At 45.7% G+C, this 19,847-nt stretch overlaps 1 protein-coding gene and 1 long non-coding RNA gene across 12 annotated transcripts in view; one reads left to right on the forward strand and one right to left on the reverse strand.

Annotated features, from left to right (window-relative positions):
- LOC119320859 overlaps positions 1-6,410 on the reverse strand; it is a 31,091-nt gene extending 24,681 nt beyond the window's left edge. The window contains exons 1-2 of the mRNA XM_037594781.1: positions 6,138-6,410; positions 5,984-6,041 (exon numbers count right to left, since the gene is read on the reverse strand). Of these exons, the coding sequence (XP_037450678.1) occupies positions 5,984-6,041; positions 6,138-6,410 (331 nt within the window). The remainder of the gene's footprint in view (positions 1-5,983; positions 6,042-6,137) is intronic.
- On the forward strand, positions 817-5,729 carry LOC119322476. 11 transcript variants are annotated; one of them, XR_005155646.1, is made up of 7 exons: positions 817-1,489; positions 1,571-1,628; positions 2,122-2,392; positions 2,584-2,776; positions 2,889-4,715; positions 4,900-4,973; positions 5,052-5,729. It is a non-coding gene; the product is annotated as an uncharacterized LOC119322476 (long non-coding RNA). The 11 variants fall into 11 exon arrangements; XR_005155643.1 differs by having other exon boundaries at positions 1,574-1,628; XR_005155641.1 differs by lacking the exon at positions 2,122-2,392 and having other exon boundaries at positions 1,574-1,628; positions 2,889-3,575; positions 4,633-4,715.
- Positions 6,411-19,847: the final 13,437 nt, after the last annotated feature.

Raw genomic sequence — 19,847 nt, forward strand, 5'->3', positions numbered from 1 at the left:
CTTCGGTTTATATGCCCACCCCTACTTTTAGGTAAACCTAGAAACTTCGGGAACTTAAAAATTAGGCAAACCGTTCTTGCAAGAACAACAACTTTGTTGTTGACTGGATGCACTGCGCCTTATTTATATGTGAGATCTGTAAATTTAGGTGTCTTGCCGTGGTGTTCAACTTCTTTACACAGTCTCTAGCTCGCTAGGCTGGGACTTGAACCACCATGCAATCTGAAGGAAGACTAGCAGTTGGAAGTTGTGTTAATTAGTTTATATGTACTAACTTATATTTATGTGTTTTTAGAGTGGACGGTCTGCTATAGTACGAACTGTTATCCTCCTTCGGATTGTTTTGCTATATAGTGTTGATGTCTCCTTAAAACAACCAAGGCTTCTTTTTATCGGATATAGAACTGTGATTCTGTAAATTATATTTATTACTATATCTTTTTGAACAGAATGAATGCCATCTTCTATTTTCTTCCATTCAACACTGTAAATTTCCATCTTCTATGAGGAATCCATAACGTCATGCTAACAACTCTTAGTCGGCTATTAGTAGAAGACAAATGTGTGCAAACGTGTGAAAATGGTTGCATAGGACATGATGAGGTGCTCGAGCAATACAATTGCGCACAGATACGCCCCAAGAGGCATGCCATGGGCGTGTCCCAGACACTAGTACAACCCATTAACGGTCGCGCAAGGAACGCTCTCTCGGCATGTCCACGTAGGATAGGAAACGACACGCGATGTACTGTGTCGATTTACTGTGATGTCGGTCGTCACGCCCTCCTTCCTTCCCCTCGAAGGCAGTCGCTCACCTCCTCCTTTCCCCTTTCACACCTCCCCTCATCTCTCCCTCGTCAACACAGCCGTGACTCCGTCCTCCCTTCCTCTTCACCATGGAAAACCACCTCCCAGGCGTCGCCAGCAGGAGAGGAGCCGGCTCCGCTCTCCTACGCACCCACACAAACATCGTCGCCTTGGGTGAGGAGTTCGTGGGAGGAGAAGCCGAGAAGGCCAGGGGGTGGGAGGAGGAGGAAGAGGAGGAGGAGGAGTTAGTTCAGCAGATCAGCAGCGGCGGTGCCGGGAGAGGAAGGGCCATGGCGGCGGCGGCTTTCGGACTACGCATTGAGCGGTGTCTCTCCGTGCCGCCGGTACGGCAAGCCCATGGAGAAGCGCGGTCACCCCGGTACATGGCCGTCTTCCATCTCCATCTGCTGCTCCCCACTCCTGCCGTCCCATGGCCTGCGTCGCCGCTGCTTGGCTGTTCCCACCTGCTGATACTACTCGGATCCCTTGGCTATTCAGGTGATTTGAGTCATCCCTACCTTGTGCATGTTGTGTTTGATAAAATGTCCATGAGCTAATGGGTTGTTGATCCTGTGTTTCTTGTCCTCTTCTCCTTGATTACCACTTCCTGTCTTCACATCTTTGCAAAGTTTCCTGAATGGACTCAAGAGTTAAGACTGTTGAGTTAGTAATCAATCTCATGGTATGTCTGTTGTGCCACCGAAGTTGTTTATACTGATAGGTAATAGCAATAAAATAGTTCATTTGAATGATTTGTTTGCAGCAGGCATCTTTCCATCGGGAGATCCGTGAATAAAAGCGGCCTTTCTGGGATTGTCAAGGTTTGACTTGATTTTTACCCATTTTTCTCTTATCACTGATTCTTGCGCTACAATTGAAAGAGTGGATTCCTTTTTCTGTTCAAGAACAAAAATAATTCAGAGAAGTTGAGGTTTAGGTGTTTGGTCCCTATTAACATCTTGTTTGTCATTGGGAGTAAAAGAATTTGCAAATATGAATGTCAATAAGTCATGGTATTTCTCTTTTTTTTTATATGACAGAAAGTACTTACATTCCTAAAACATGCCTGTTTTTTGCGTGGATCCTAAAACATGCCTTAAATGGTCAGATGTTTTGTCTCTCTTTTAGGGTGATGAATTTATATCAAGATGTTAATAGGTTTTAGGTCTTCAGGCGCCTACAGGAATATGGCATAATGCACATTATTTTTTATCTGGCCTGTTTCAACTTCTGCACTATTAGCATATCTTTCGTTGGAAATTCCCAACGAAGCAATCAACTAATGGTTATAATGCATTTCTATTGTTATTGCAGGTATTCACTAATAGAGAGTTGCATCCAAAAATAAAGTAGCTAAAGCTTTTTCGAAAATCAGGGGCCTCCCCCCGGCTCCATTTTTTAATGAAGAAAGAGAAGCCATACGAGTACCACAACAACGAAAGCTAAAACAGACTCTGAACCTAAACTGGGGGTAAAACAGTTCACTGCACGCCTTATTACAGACCAAAAAACCAGAATCTCAGTGGCTAAAGCTTCGGTTCGCTAAAAATTTACATGGTTGATTAACAGCAGCTTACCTTAACAGGTTCAAAATCTCAGTTCGTGCATTCTATTTCAGTGGTTTTACACTGCCCTTCTCATTTCTTATCTGCTGCTGCATACTTTTGATTCATTTTGGTCTTGCATATTTGTGACACTATCTCTATCTGGCGCCTTTTCCAATAGTACTGCATTTTTATATTGGTTTTCACTTGCTGACATTTCCTACTATTTCAGGCGGTGTTCAAACCTGGTGGTAAAGACCTACAAAAAGTTTGAGGTGGAAATTTACGTCCTTGCCAAGGATGAAGGTGGTCGCCACACTGCCTTCTTCTCAAATTACAACCCATAGTTCTACTTCAGGACAGCTGACATATGTGGGAAAATTGAGTTTCCTCCGGACGTGAAGATTGTTATGCCTGGTGACAACGTAACTGCAATCTTTGAGTTGATGTTGCCTGTTCATTGCTTCAAACGTTTGTCATCTGAATCGCTTTATAGTAGCAGAGAAGAACTTCATCTGACTGTCATGTGCTTTGCAGGGCTAAGATTTGCGCTGAGGGAAGGAGGGAGGACCGTCGGCTCCGGAGTCATTGCCGAAGTCATGAGCTAATAACAAATGTTCCAGACCTTTCTCTTTTTACTTCTCAGTTAATTCTATGATTTTTTTCTAAGGATTACAATGCTGCGAATCAAATGTCCACCGTAGGAAAAACAAATTAAGGTTCTAAATCCTACAATTTTTTAAAATAAAATTTCTACGAATCAAAGGAGCCGGTAGAGTAGAAGCATGCAACACACTAGCTACTTTTGCGTTTGAAGTATGAGTACGGACAGAAGCATCCCTTCGACTTATTAGTGCGTCTCCAACGTCTTGCCGTAAAACGTCCAGGCCGACGCGTTCGGACGCACTTTGCCATCCAACGTGGACCGTATTTCGTTCGTTTTCCCACAAACTGGAAGCAAACCTGGGGAGACTGTGTGGGAGTCTAGATCTCATTGAATCAATATTTAAGTAGCAGTAAGTAATGACTACAAACACTCCATGCATCTACAGATCGCTTGCGTCTCTCGCTCTGAATCTAATCTTCAGATTTCTGTTGTCCACCACAAAATAACTTGATTAAAGATACTATGGGATCTTGGAGACCTCAGATGTAGGTGAGGATGAGATGCCAGATATGAAATTATGAAGGATGAGACATGTCTGATGAAGAAGGCTCGGCTAGGTATATTAGAACAATCCATGTTTTATTCTTGGCGCTACACAAGTGCATCTCCTCTTTTACTGTAATAGCATGATGCGCTAATTTTCTTACGAGTCTGATAAATATGTATAATTATATGATTATTGAAGCCCACATATATTTTTAGGCAATGCAGTATGTGGTATTGTTTTTCATTTCTGTTTGACAATAGTAAAAAGAAAATCTGGTCCAAAAGTATGTGGTATACAGTTTAAAAAATGGTCTGGTGGTCAGGAGTCATGTATGATATAGTTATCATTTCGATGCTTAAAGCTGGTCATTTTGTAGGAATATGCCTGGGTTTTTGTCAAATGCAAGCTGCACTTTATATTTTTTCAAATGGATTTTCTTATCAAATAATTGTCTCTTACGTGGATATACTTTGTGTTAAACCCAAGAAATAAAAGGTGAATTATCCAGGATTATGATCTGGTATTACTTTGAACATTTTGTGTTTCATGGTATCCTAAAAATACGGTCTGCTTTTTAGTATGTTAGTTGTTTATTAGACTTCCTTCTGGTTGTTGAAATTTAAATGTTTGCCGTGGAATAGGAAATTTGAGTACAGTAGCCGTTAGCCTGAAAATAATATAGTGAGCCATAGAGAAGATTGTTCTCTAATTGACTGGTATTTATCGTGCTGATCTCTTTTTCTCGCACCTACAATTGTAAAAATGCCCCTGCTGAATATCTTGAACGGTCCTAGAACCTTCTCACTTACAGGTCTAGTGATCCTTGCGAACTTCTTTCCAACATTGAAGCACAAATTGCAAAAGCAAACGATGAATCCATAACAAAGAAAGATATCATGAAGAGAGTAGACAAATGGCTATTGGCCTGTGATGAAGAGACTTGGCTTGAGGAGTATAATCAATCCTGTTTTTTTCAATGAAAATATGCTAGCACATGGTCCATCAGTTTAATATGATTTCTCCCTTTTTCTTCTCTATGTTGGCATGCTTGTACTGATATTCAATTTGGCTGTCAAGCTATGATTTAGGTAATGTCCTCTTTAATGTTTGCATATGCCCTACTGCAGGATGATAACAGGTACAGGCAGGGGTGCCCATTTGAACCTCAAGCATGCAGAGAAAGTAGGGGTACTTGTTCAAAAGATTCCAAGTGAGTGAGTCTTTGTTTCTTCATTTGGACACTGTAGTGATTTCCGTATAACTGTGCTCCATCATTCATAAACGCAATCTACTTCCTATTTTGTCAAAAAGATCCACTGTGATCTTCGTTTCTTCGGTTGGTCACTCAGTCGCTCATTTGGTATGTAATATGATCAGAAGCTACATTTGTGCAGCTATGATTGACAACTTGATAGACAAGACATTTGCCTGGGAGGATGAAAGCAATACACCATTTCTTTATGACGTGGTAAGTCACTGAGCTAGCTCACCATGATTATCAGAAATCAAGTACACTAGATCTGATGCATTGAATTTTCATGCGAAGGTTCACATGGTTGCCATTTTGGAAGAGCAAAAACTCAGGAGAGTACAGAAAGAGGAAGATAAGCGACGATACCGGATATGAATTCCACATCCTCTGGCACTACACTCACAACAGAAGTCATCAGTCTTGTTCGCTGACTCTTAACAGAGGACTAGAAGAACCTGTACAATCTATTGCGTAAAGAGAATGAGATGATATTTGGGTCCAAGTCTGTTCCGAGGAAGATAAGCAGTTTTAACAGGAGGACCAGTGGCCATCACCCAAATGGGAACGAGGCTGGTTTCATGACTCCGATGCCCACACCCGAGCTTTTGACACCACGCTCGTACTCTGGATGGTACAACAATTACTTCAAGGAGAACCGGCGGATGACGGCGGCACCACTCAACTTCTCAGCGGCTTCCAAGGATGACATGTTATCCTTTGCCTCCATGAGCGGCTCGGAGCCTGATTCTCCAGTGGTTTTGCACTGAGTATGATATTGCCCAACATTTTGTCATCCTCTGGTTCTTTTGTCAACGTATTTTTTTGATTTTCTGCCGCACATGTGCCCATGTTGTCACTGACAATCCACTCCCGTATGATGCTCTACTTTTGAAACCTGCCATCAGTTCCTTTTGATTTACTATTGTCTTTTGTTATCACTGATCTTAGTGGCATCTATGTTGTCACTGTTTATACTGCTCCAGTCAGCAACTTGCACCTGTGACTATTTTCATATTACTATCTTGTTGCTCTCATGCAAATACGATATGCAACACTAACAAAGCTTGTATCCAGAAGACTAACCCAAAGAATAAAAAAGACAAGTGGAAGGGGCGCATCCCACCTGGTACCGCCCCAACTTCCTCTCAGGCGGCGCACCAAGGGTGCGCCCCAACCACTAGTGACTCAAGCAACACAGGAAAGATCGGGAACGGGCAGAACCTCACCTCGGAAAAGAAGGAACAAACAGCCGCACGGACGCACGACAAAGCAGCCACATGCACCCTACACACGAAAAGAAAGCGGAAGGAAGAAAGATCAACAGCTGAGTGGAGAGCGGAAGCAGCGGAAATTAATAACCGAACGAAAGAAGGAACTCACCCTAACCAAACGCAACAGCAGCAGCGAGAGGAGCCATGAGGAAGTACAACGGCGACGCGGCAAGTAGGCAACAAGCAAAGCGATGGCGATGGTGATTGATGGCGAGCCACGGAAGCAACGGCAGCGGCGGGTGGAGTTGAGGCGAAACGAGGAGCAGAGAACGAGAGGCGACAGCTGGAGCGAGGCGGAAGGACGAACAGAGGACAACAGCGTCGGCTGTATATAGAAGGAGCAGATAGCACGCAAGCCGAACCGTCTCTCGAACGCATCCATACGTGGCTCGATCCAAACGCAAGCGACGCTCGGCAGGAGGTACAGCCCACCTGCGCCTGCACGCACTCAACTCGGGTGCGCACAAGGCCGCATACGCACCATGCGCACTGCCATCCACTTCGCGACACAGTCCATTGGCCAGCTCACCTCTCATGTGCTTGTTATTGCAGTCTATGATCGCTGGGTCCGCGAGTTTGTGGGGCCGCCGTGCAGTGGGCGCTGCCCGCGCGCGTCCGTCGTTCGCTGTTTCTTCCGCGCAGGCCGATTGGCTGGACGTCGCGCGCCGTGCGCGTACCCCAGTGCGACGCGACGTGGGTGGGTGAGGGGCGCCACTGCTTTTCTACCCATGCTCTCTGTACCCAGCTGCGTTGGTGGCCCTGGCTTCATGATGGTCCCGCATGGCAGTCTATCGGCGTCGACTTGGGCTGTGATTCTACTCTCCTACTCGCTCGTTCGCTGCCCAGCTGCGTTGGTGGGCCACGGCTGCATGCGCACAGCGCCGTGTAGGGTTGGATGAACCGCGCGTGCGGTGCTGGATCTGGTAGCGGCGTGCACAACTTTTAACAACTTTTCTTCCAGTCAACTCGGGTGTGCACAACGCCTCGCCCACGCTGCGTACGCCCAAGGCCGCGAGAGCCGAGAGGTCGCACATTAGGGCATCTTCAGCCGCGCCACCAAGAAGGCCTCCCCAAGCGATTTTTTCGCGTCGGCGCCGAAAAACGGCCCAGTCGTGCCCCCAGGACGCCGAAAATCGCCGGCTTGGGCCGAAAACAGCGCCGGCGGACCCAGCCCGAACCCGGCGCGCTGGGGGCGCCCGGGGGCGCCGGGGCGAGTTGTTTTGGCGCGAAGAAGCCGCGGGCCAGCCGCGTCAGCGACCCGGCGCCTCGTCTTCCCCCAACGGCCTTGGTTTTCGCGGGGAATCAATGGCAAGGCTGCCGCCGGGCGGCAGCCATTGATTCCTTCACGGGCGGCGCGTCACGGGGCGGCGCCGACGCCTCCCCTCCCTCGCACGCGTACACACGGCGCGGCCCGGCTATAAAAGCCGGCGGCCTCCAATCCACTTCCTGTGCCCACACCAGCCCCGCCCCGCTCCTCGCCGCCGTCCAGACCCTTCCTCTCCCTACCTCTCCCGCGCGCCGTCGCCGTCGCCATGGCAGAACGCTTCCCCGGGGACGAGGCGGCGGCCAACGGCTTCGGCCGCCGTTCGCTCCGCCTTCAAGAGTCCTGGCTCCTGTTCCAGGAGAACATCCCGGCGCTGCCGGACATGCGCGCCGGGCCATCGGGATGGAGGCTCAGCGCCGGGGGAGTGCTCATTCCCCCGTTGCCCGACGCCGCGGCGAAGCCTGAGTACTTCGCCGACGAGGTTGAGATCATCCGCGCGTCCCTCCCCGACGCCCAACGCTCCCTCTGTTGGGGAACGTTGCAGAAAATTAAAATTTTTCCTACGATTTCACCAAGATCCATCTATGAGTTCATCTAAACAACGAGTCTAGGTAGAGAGTTTGCATCTACATACCACTTGTAGATCGCGTGCGGAAGCTTGCAAGGTGATGATGTAGTCGTACTCGACGTGATCCAAATCACCGATGACCAGCGCCGAACGGACGGCACCTCCGCGTTCAACACACGTACGGAACAGCCACGTCTCCTCCTTCTTGATCCAGCAAGGAAGGGAGGAGAAGTTGAGGGAGATGGCACCAGCAGCAGCACGACGGCGTGGTGTTGATGGAGCTGCAGTACTCCGGCAGAGCTTCGCTAAGCACTATGGAGGTGGAGGAGGTGTTGGGGAGGGAGAAGGAGGCAACCAAAGGCCAGGGCGTTCAGGTATGAAGTCCCTCCTCTCCCCCACTATATATAGGGGTGCCAAGGGGGGGTGGCCGGCCCTAGGAGATCCAATCTCCTAGGGGGTGCGGCGGCCAAGGGGGGTTTTCCCTCCCCCCAAGGCACCTAGGAGGTGCCTTACCCTCCTAGGACTCTTGCCCCCTTGAACCCTAGGCGCATGGGCCTATGTGGGGCTGGTGCCCTTGGCCCATTAGGCCAAGGAGCACCCCCTTACAGCCCATGTGGCCCCCCGGGGCAGGTGGACCCACCCGGTGGACCCCCGGGACCCTTCCGGTGGTCCCGGTACAATACCGATAACCCCGAAACTTGTCCCGATGCCCGAAACAGGATTTCCCATATATAAATCTTTACCTCCGGACCATTCCGGAACTCCTCGTGACGTCCGGGATCTCATCCGGGACTCCGAACAACATTTGGGTTACTGCATATACATATCCCTACAACCCTAGCGTAACCGAACCTTAAGTGTGTAGACCCTACGGGTTCGGGAGACATGCAGACATGACCGAGACGCTCTCAGTCAATAACCATCAGCGGGATCTGGATACCCATGATGGCTCCCACATGCTCCTCGATGTTGTCATCGGATGAACCACTATGTCGAGGATTCGATCAAACCCTGTATGCAATTCCCTTTGTCAATCGGTACGTTACTTGCCCGAGACTCGATCGTCGGTATCCCAATACCTTGTTCAGTCTCGTTACCGGCAAGTCACTTTACTCGTACCGTAATGCATGATCACGTGTCCAACTCCTTGGTCACTTTGAGCTCAATATGATGATGCATTACCGAGTGGGCCCAGAGATACCTCTCCGTCATACGGAGTGACAAATCCCAGTCTCGATCTGTGTCAACCCAACAGCTACTTTCGGAGATACCTGTAATGCACCTTTGTAGTCACCCAGTTACGTTGTGACGTTTGATGCACCCAAGGCACTCTTACGGTAGCCGGGAGTTACACGATCTCATGGTTGTAGGAAGAGATACTTGACACTTGCAAAGCTCTAGCAAAACGAACTACACGATCTTTTATGCTATGCTTAGGATTGGGTCTTGTCCATCACATCATTCTCCTAATGATGTGATCCCGTTATCAACGACATCCAATGTCCATAGTCAGGAAACCATGACTATCTGTTGATCACAACGAGCTGGTCAACTAGAGGCTTACCAGGGACATAGTGTGGTCTAAGTATTCACACGTGTATTACGATTTCCGGATAATACAGTTATAGCATGAATAAAAGACAATTATCATGAACATTGAAATATAATAATACTTTTATTATTGCCTCTAGGGCATATTTCCAACAGTCTCCCACTTGCACTAGAGTCACCAATCTAGTTACATTGTGATGAATCGAACACCCATAGAGTTCTGGTGTTGATCATGTTTTGCACGCGAGAGAGGTTTAGTCAGCGGATCTGCGACATTCAGATCCGTATGCACTTTGCAAATCTCTATGTCTCCATCTTGAACATTTTCACGGATGGAGTTGAAACGACGCTTGATGTGCCTGGTCTTCTTGTGAAACCTGGGCTCCTTTGCGAGGGCAATAGCTCCAGTGTTGTCACAGAAGAGTTTGATCGGCCCCGACGCATTGGGTATGACTCCTAGGTCGGTGATGAACTCCTTCACCCAAATTGCTTCATGTGCTGCCTCCGAGGCTGCCATGTACTCCGCTTCACACGTAGATCCCGCCACGACGCTCTGCTTGCAGCTGCACCAGCTTACTGCTCCACCATTTAACATATACACGTATCCGGTTTGTGACTTAGAGTCATCCAGATCTGAGTCGAAGCTAGCGTCGACGTAACCCTTTATGACGAGCTCTTCGTCTCCTCCATAAACGAGAAACATGTCCTTTGTCCTTTTCAGGTACTTCAGGATATTCTTGACCGTTGTCCAGTGTTCCTTGCCGGGATTACTTTGGTATCTTGCTACCAAACTTACGGCAAGGTTTACATCGGGTCTGGTGCACAGCATGGCATACATAATAGATCCTATGGCTGAAGCATAGGGGATGACACTCATCTCTTCTTTATCTTTTGCCGTGGTCGGTGACTGAGCTGAGCTTAGTCTCATACCTTGTAACATAGGCAAGAACCCCTTCTTGGACTGATCCATTCTGAATCTCTTCAAAATCTTATCAAGGTATGTACTTTGTGAAAGACCTATGAGACGTCTCGATCTATCTCTATAGATCTTGATGCCTAATATATAAGCAGCTTCTCCAAGGTCCTTCATTGAAAAACACTTATTCAAGTAGGCCTTAATGCTGTCCAGAAATTCTATATTATTTCCCATCAGGAGTATGTCATCTACATATAATATGAGAAATGCTACAGAGCTCCCACTCACTTTCTTGTAAACGCAGGCTTCTCCATAAGTCTGCATAAACCCAAACGCTTTGATCATTTCATCAAAGCGAATGTTCCAACTCCGAGATGCTTGCACCAGTCCATAAATGGATCGCTGGAGCTTGCATACTTTGTTAGCGTTCAGAGGATCGACAAAACCTTCCGGCTGCATCATATACGGTTCTTCCTTAAGATGCCCGTTAAGGAATGCTGTTTTGACGTCCATCTGCCATATCTCATAATCATAGTATGCGGCAATTGCTAACATGATTCGGACGGACTTTAGCTTCGCTACGGGAGAGAATGTCTCGTCGTAGTCAATCCCTTGAACCTGTCGATAACCCTTAGCGACAAGTCGAGCTTTATAGATGGTAACATTACCATCCGCGTCCGTCTTCTTCTTAAAGATCCATTTGTTTTCTATCGCTCGCCGATCATCGGGCAAGTCTGTCAAAGTCCATACTTTGTTTTCATACATGGATACTATCTCGGATTTCATGGCTTCAAGCCATTTGTTGGAATCCGGGCCCGCCATTGCTTCTTCATAGTTCGAAGGTTCATTGTTGTCTAACAACATGATTTCCAGGACAGGGTTGCCGTACCACTCTGGTGCGGAACGTGTCCTTGTGGACCTACGAAGTTCAGCAGTAACTTGATCCGAAGTACCTTGATCATTATCATGGTTTTCCTCTTCAGTTGGTGTGGGCATCACAGGAATGGTTTCCTGTGCTGCGTCACTATCCCGCTCAAGAGGTAGTACTTCATCGAGTTCTACTTTCCTCCCACTTACTTCTTTCGAGAGAAACTCTTTTCCCAGAAAGCATCCGTTCTTGGCAACAAAGATCTTGCCTTCGGATCTTAAGTAGAAGGTATACCCTATAGTTTCCTTAGGGTATCCTATGAATACGCATTTTTCCGACTTGGGTTCGAGCTTTTCAGGTTGAAGTTTCTTGACATAAGCTTCGCATCCCCAAACTTTTAGAAACGACAGCTTAGGTTTCTTCCCAAACCATAATTCATACGGTGTCGTCTCAACGGATTTAGACGGTGCCCTATTTAAAGTGAATGTAGCTGTCTCTAGAGCGTATCCCCAAAATGACAGCGGTAAATCGGTAAGAGACATCATAGACCGCACCATATCCAATAGAGTGCGATTTCGACGTTCGGACACACCGTTTCGCTGAGGTGTTCCAGGCGGCGTGAGTTGTGAAACGATTCCACATTTCTTTAAGTGTGTACCAAATTCGTGACTTAAGTATTCTCCTCCACGATCTGATCGTAAGAATTTTATCTTTCGGTCACGTTGATTCTCCACCTCATTCTGAAATTCCTTGAACTTTTCAAAGGTCTCAGACTTGTGTTTCATTAAGTAGACATACCCATATCTACTCAAGTCATCTGTGAGAGTGAGAACATAACGATATCCTCCACGAGCCTCAACGCTCATTGGACCGCACACATCGGTATGTATGATTTCCAACAAGTTGGTTGCTCGCTCCATTGTTCCGGAGAACGGAGTCTTGGTCATTTTGCCTAAGAGGCATGGTTCGCACGTGTCAAACGATTCATAATCAAGAGACTCTAAAAGTCCATCGGCATGGAGCTTCTTCATGCGCTTGACACCAATGTGACCAAGGCGGCAGTGCCACAAGTATGTGGGACTATCGTTATCAACTTTAAATCTTTTGGCATCTACACTATGAACATGTGTAATATTACGCTCGAGATTCATTAAGAATAAACCATTGACCATCGGAGCATGACCATAAAACATATCTCTCATATAAATCGAACAACCATTATTCTCAGACTTAAATGAGTAGCCATCTCGTATTAAACGAGATCCAGATACAATGTTCATGCTCAAACTTGGCACTAAATAACAATTATTGAGGTTTAAAACTAATCCCGTAGGTAAATGTAGAGGCAGCGTGCCGACGGCGATCACATCGACTCTGGAACCATTCCCGACGCGCATCGTCACCTCGTCCTTTGCTAGTCTCCGTTTATTCCGCAGCTCCTGCTGTGAGTTACAAATATGAGCAACGGCACCGGTATCAAATACCCAGGAGTTACTACGATTACTGGTAAGGTACACATCAATCACATGTATATCAAATATACCTTTGGTGTTGCCGGCCTTCTTATCCGCTAAGTATTTGGGGCAGTTCCGCTTCCAGTGACCCTTCCCCTTGCAATAAAAGCACTCAGTCTCAGGCTTGGGTCCATTCTTCGACTTCTTCCCGGTAACTGGCTTACCAGGCGCGGCAACATCTTTGCCGTCCTTCTTGAAGTTCTTCTTACCCTTGCCCTTCTTGAACTTAGTGGTCTTATTGACCATCAACACTTGATGTTCTTTCTTGATTTCAGCCTCTGCTGACTTCAGCACCGAGAACAATTCAGGAATGGTCTTTTCCATTCCTTGCATGTTGTAGTTCATCACAAAGCTCTTGTAGCTTGGTGGGAGCGACTGGAGGATTCTGTCAATGACCGCCTCATCTGGAAGGTTAATGTTCAGCTGGGTCATACGGTTGTGCAACCCAGACATCTTCAGGATGTGCTCACTGACAGAACTGTTTTCCTCCATCTTACAACTGTAGAACTTGTCGGAGACATCATATCTCTCGACCCGGGCATGAGCTTGGAAAACTAGTTTCAGCTCTTCGAACATCTCATATGCTCCGTGATGCTCAAAACGCTTTTGGAGCCCCGGTTCTAAGCTGTAAAGCATGCCGCACTGAACGAGGGAGTAATCATCAGCGCGAGTTTGCCAAGCATTCACAATGTCTTGGTTCTCTGGGACGGGAGCGTCACCTAGCGGTCCTTCTAGGACATATTGTTTCCTGGCAGCTATGAGGATGATCCTCAGGTTCCGGACCCAGTCCGTATAGTTGCTGCCATCATCTTTCAGCTTGGTTTTCTCTAGGAACGCGTTGAAGTTCATGTTGACATTAGCGTTGGCCATTGATCTACAAGACATATTTGCAAAGGTTTTAGACTAAGTTCATCTACTACCACTATAAAAGAAAGAAAGGGGCAGATCCAAACAATTTTATCCGTCCATCTATAATATCTGATGGCCCATAATCATCCCGTGTTTAACACAACAAGCCACGCATTAAGCCACAAACCACGCATCGAGTTTAACGCTTCAAGCCATCCCTCGATAAAACTGCCCCGCCGTTCAGAAAAAAAGCAAACAACGCACGCCCCGACGTCCTCTCGCCCCACCCGCACGACCTCGACCTCTCGCCCCTGCTCCTCCTCCCCCGCCGTTCGCCCTCTCCCGTTCCTCGCCGCTCCTCCCGAGCCTCCCGCCGCTCCTCCATTCCTCCGGAGCCGCCCGCCACGCCCTTCGCCGCGGGATCCCCTTCGTCGCGGGAGCCGCCGTCGAGCCCGTCCATCGCGCCCAAGCCGCCGCCGGAGCAGCCCTGCGCCGCAGGATCCCCTTCGCCGCGGCTCGCAGGTCGCCGAGCCGCCGCCCCGGAGCCGCCCTTCGCCGTGGTCCGCAGGTCGCCGAGCCGCCGCCCCCGCCCTTCGACGCGGCCCGCAGGTTCCCTAGCCGCCAACGCACACCCCCACGTCCTCCCGCCGCCCCGGAGCCGCAATGCGACGGGCCCAACCCGGAGATCCACAACACGGGCGGGCTGAGCCGGCGGGGCTTCCCAGCTGGGTTCGTGTTCGGGACGGCCGCGTCGGCGTACCAGGTGGAGGGCATGGCGAGGCAGGGCGGGCGCAGGCCCAGCATCTGGGACGCCTTTGCAGCCATACCGGGGACGATCGCCGGCAATGGCACCGCCGACGTGATGGTCGATGAGTACCATAGGTACAAGGTGTGTATTATACTGTATGAACAATCGTCCTGACTGCTATGTTTTTCTGGTGTTTCTTGGTGGTATCCTGATGTTTGACAGAGGTCTTTTACTCTGAGGTGTGTGTAGGAGGATGTGAGCATAATGAAGGAAATGGGCTTCGACGCGTACCGGTTCTCGATCTCCTGGTGGAGGATTTTCCCAGGTATATATGTGCCCTGATCCCTCCTCCAACCACAGCAGCTTGCTAATTTTCGATCCAATATTATTTTTCCTGGATCAAAAGTAGTTTCTGATGTAGAGCTGTGTATGATAAAACTGTAGATGGGACTGGGAAGGTGAACCAGGAAGGAGTGGACCACTACAACAGGCCCATAGATTACATGCTCCAGCAAGATAACTGAAGTTTTCAAAATTGCTTGATTGATTATTAATCAATGTAAGCAATCTATCATGTAGGTTTTGTTCGATCCTACAGTTGAAGAAAATCATACTGAAGATCTGAGCTTAAGTGTTCCAACAGCTGAAGCACCAGCTCAAGATGAAAGGAACCTCTTAATATGATTGTAGATCCATTCCCGTAAAGTGCAGTTAGAATATGGAATCCACCTCGAACTAGGTTTAAAAAACAGAAAGCATATGGAATTTTGCTCTATCAGGTAGCAATTTGGTTGTTCAATCCATCCATAGTTACATTTTTAAGATATATTGTGGAATTTCCTTATTTTTTTAGTACAAGTCTGAACTTTTAGGACATCCGACACATGAGTTTGAACCATCCAATTATAGTGCTACTAATTTTGGGTCACTACATCATGCAATACTACGGATGCTGTTCAACATGGCAAAGTTGGATTTTTTTTTATTCTTTTTTCAGATTAGAATCACTTTAGCAATGCCATATAGATAATACAAGATGTGGCAAAGTGTTGTATTCAATAGAGATTACAGTGATAAATTGGTGAAATTAGTTTGCTCTCTGATCTCTGTTAGCTTTAAATCGCTAGGAAGCCATGTAGTCCTATTTTTAGTACTAGGAGGAGAACATATATTAAATCTATGTCATCCAGGGAAGATCTCTGTTGTGCTGGGGCAAACTAAACCAGAGCAAGCACTTACTCAAGGCAAGGAGCAGTGCTCGTACTTGCTCATGGTTGAGGTAGATTCAGGTTAAATTTTATGTGTTGATTCCCTTCTCTTGCACATGTCTAGGTCTTTGTGCCTGATCAAGCTGTTCTTTGACAAGTATTATCTTTGAGTGATGCCATGTTGGTAATAAAATACTATATAACTCACATTTCATTTCTTATGTGTTCCTTTTTCATTTTTGTTCTGTTCTTATTTTTCAAGTATTATTTTTGACTTGTTCCAGATATTTAAATGTCTTTTTACGTATCCTTTGTTTGTTCTCAATTTGGATGCTTTCATGCAGATCAAGTTATTATGGAGGAAAAAATGAAGGGGTGCATTGCAATCTAGATTTGACTAAATGTGTGGCACAATCTGTTGACAAACACATTTACATTTAAGTATGTGTAGTATGCTTCAGGTAATTAACCACAACATTTGTTTCGTCAATTATTTCCTTTTCATTCAGTGAATGTCCTTTTGTTAAAAAGCGCGAGTCCAATGTGCAAGTACGGAAAAGGTTCTCCCATTGGGTTGCCACTACAACGAAATAAGCATGTAAATGACTGTTAAACATACTCTATTTTTGTAATTCAAAGGCAATGTTTCTGCCAGTCTCTTGAAAGAACTAAAAGAAATGCAGCCTTTAAAACTGAATGTCTACATTCATTTTTGGAGATCACGGAGCTATATATTAACGAGTTATTATGTTGATGCACACTGCATTCAATTTAGTGAGCTTGTTATTTTTCTGATCGGATTCAGTGGTAATGGAATTGGGTGGTGAAGAAAACTAGCAAGCTGCATAGGAGAAATTCATACATGCACCCGCATGAATAATAATTTTCCAAATGTCAAATAGTTCTAGAAAAACTATACATATAAATATCTGAATCATCTGTGTCCTTGTAAAATTAGTGGAAAAATGATTTGGGAGGGTGAGGTTGCTTTAGTCTTGACCATGAAGTGCTCTTTGCTAGCGATGTCGCGGCCAGTTGGCCACTCGCTCTCCAAATCCTGCAGCTGTGCATGGGTCCGATGGACATGCATGGCGGCTCAGACCTGCGGGCTCCACGATCACCACGACGCTGCTTCCTGGCCTTGCCGCTGGCAGTCACCGAACCCTCACCGGATTGTCGACCCCACAACTAACCATCACCCTCATCTCATTAGTTGGCTTCCCTCTACTGGATCCGAATTTTTTTGGTTGGTTTGCAAAGTGCAGATGTGTGACCTCCTCTATGATGAAGGCATCAAGGAGATGAACTTTTGCTTCTCAAGTTTTGATTTAGTTGAGATGTTTAAGAAATATTGGTCACTTCCAAGTAAATTTTATGATGATGTGATATATGTCTACTAATTTCCATTTTTTCCATTTGTGTTCAGGTATCTATACTAAAGGTTGCAGTACAACACTAGCTGGTTACAATTTTGTAGATTTCCTTTTACCCTTAGTTTGTGCTCCCTCCGATCCAAATATAAGTGTCGCAGCTTTGAACTAAGGTGTTCGACCTTAGTTCAAAACTGCGACACTTATTATGGATCAGAGGAAGTAGTAAATGCCAATTAGTATAGTCCCTTAAGGCCTAAAAAGTAGCATAGGATATGGGAGCAAAAGGTTCGACGAAAACTTTTAAAACCTGAGATGGAAGTATATTTTGTAGGCTTGTAGTGCATGTTCACCTGTACGAGCTAGAACTTCCTTTGTGTTGGCGGAAGTGTTAGCCTGCCATTATCAGTTGAGCATAGGGCCTGACCAGCGTTTTTTAGTCTTTCATTTACTTTTTACCAACTCAAGTAAAATGTTTGAAATCTTATATCGGCCACATCACTAAAATTTGGTTGCACTATGGTTGCATGTTTAAGTCGAAAGAGGGATCGACCTTCAATGTTGCCTCGTCAGGTTGTTTAGTCCCAACGAGGTCTAAATCCATTCCCCCATCTTGTGTCGATTTCCTTCTTAGTACTAATGTTTCCCCTTAGTGACATTGTCTATTTGGTGTCATTTTTTGTACAAAAGTACTTTATGATGTTCATCCTGCTAAGCTGCAGGGGTAATAGTGCTTCCAGTATTTGTAATTTTGAATCATGGTCAATTGATCAGTCATGGATCAGATGGCTTAGTATGTGACAGAGGCTCTTTGCTCCAATCAATTAGTGGGAGATCAAATAGCTTAAGCTTGCCGTACACAATGCAATGTAACTAGAATAGTCTTTATCTTTTAATCAGTTTCCCAGTTATATTTCTTCTAGAATTTAGTTTTTTTACTTTGTGATTTATTGACATTTTGTTAGATGATACATCTTCTAACCACAGTACAGATCAGATCCAAAATCAGGATACATGACAGCTGCAAAGCAAATATATCAAAGTTGCTCGGGTGGATCTGTTGTGGTTCAAGCTCCTCAGGTGGATCTAATCAAGACTACTTACCGACCGTCTTCCATTTGAACTGCAGCAATGTGGGGTGGCGCATGTGGAGTAGGAGGGTAGAAGAGAAGATGGAGAAGGTTATTCTGGCCTTACGTTGAGTGTTGAGTCTGGGGTATATGAAAATACTTGAGTTGAAGAAGATCCGGTACTGGATATAAATGATTGAGGAGACGCATGACTTAAATAAAAAGAGTTGTGAGAATATGAAATAAGGAAATTACTGTTTCTAATTGAGTCTTAATCTAAATACGACATTTGTATGACGCTTTTATTCACAAATTGAAGAAACTGCTGTCGAACACCTTTGTTGGTTGCAATTATCCTACAAACATCATCATTTCAAAAGTAGCAGCACAAATTTTATTCTTAAAAAACATATTTATTCCATGTAAAAACATATTTTTATTCATACTTGTGTTTTGGTTAATGAGACTGATAGTGGGTCTTGATTGCCATTTGTGTCGATTCATATTCATACTTGTGTTTTGGGAGTTTATTGCCTGCATAACAACAAAAGTATTGGATGAGATAAGGCAAGCATGTATTTTGCTTGCATGGCCGCTTCAGCCTTAGCATCTGTAGCGCATGTAGCCAAAGTAACTGTGGCTGTACTACTATTGTAGAGCAGAGCTGGTTGTCTTGAGCTTAATATGAGATCCAAGACTCGTAGAGAGGGGTCGATGATAAGAAGCATCTGTGGTACATCATACTTGTGGTTCTCTCTTGAGAGAGCTATATGCTGCTTTAGAAGAAAGAAAAATAGAGTGTACAGATTGATCAAACTCAACTTAAGCCACCATATTGTAATTGTTATTTTGAAGAATGTTACATTGGTTGTTTTTTGTTGTTGTCATTTTTTACACTAGCATCAAGAACTATAAGCATATGATAGTATTTGATCGGGAGTTGATGTATCTCTGAAAAATGTATTAGCTGAGACGTGCGTTGCACGTGCAAGCTTACTAGTGATAATAAAGTTCTAATCAAATTACGAACTCCCACTTAGATTAGACATCCCTTTAGTCATCTAAGTGTTACACGATCCGAGTCGACTAGCCCGTGTCCGATCATCACGTGAGACGGACTAATCATCGTCGGTGAACATTTTCATGTTGATCGTATCTTCTATACGATTCGTGTTCGACCTTTCGGTCTCCGTGTTCCGAGGCCATGTCTGCACATGCTAGGCTCGTCAAGTTAACCCTAAGTGTTTTCGCTGTGTAAAACTGTCTTACACCCGTTGTATGTGAACGTAAGAATCCATCACACCCGATCATCACGTGGTGCTTAGAAACGACGAACTGTAGCAACGGTGCACAGTTAGGGGAGAACACTTCTTGAAATTTTATAAGGGATCATCTTATTTACTACCGTCGTCCTAAGTAAACAAGATGCATAATACATAATAAACATCTCATGCAATTATAGTTGTGACATGATATGGCCAATATCATATAGCTCCATTGATCTTCATCTTCGGGGCTCCATGATCATCTTGTCACCGGCTTGACACCATGATCTCCATCATCATGATCTCCATCATCGTGTCTTCATGAAGTTGTCACGCCAACGACTACTTCTACTTCTATGACTAACGTTTAGCAATAAAGTAAAGTAGTTTACATGACGTTATTCAATGACACGCAGGTCATACAAAAAAATAATGACAACTCCTATGGCTCCTGCCGGTTGTCATACTCATCGACATGCAAGTCATGAATCCTATTACAAAGAACATGATCTCATACATCACAATTCATCATTCATCACAACTTCTGGCCATATCACATCACATGATCAATCGCTGCAAAAACAAGTTAGACGTCCTCTAATTGTTGTTGCATCTTTTACGTGGCTGC

Source organism: Triticum dicoccoides, chromosome 6B (genome assembly GCF_002162155.2).
Source record: "Triticum dicoccoides isolate Atlit2015 ecotype Zavitan chromosome 6B, WEW_v2.0, whole genome shotgun sequence".
Classification (NCBI taxonomy): Eukaryota; Viridiplantae; Streptophyta; class Magnoliopsida; order Poales; family Poaceae; genus Triticum; species Triticum dicoccoides.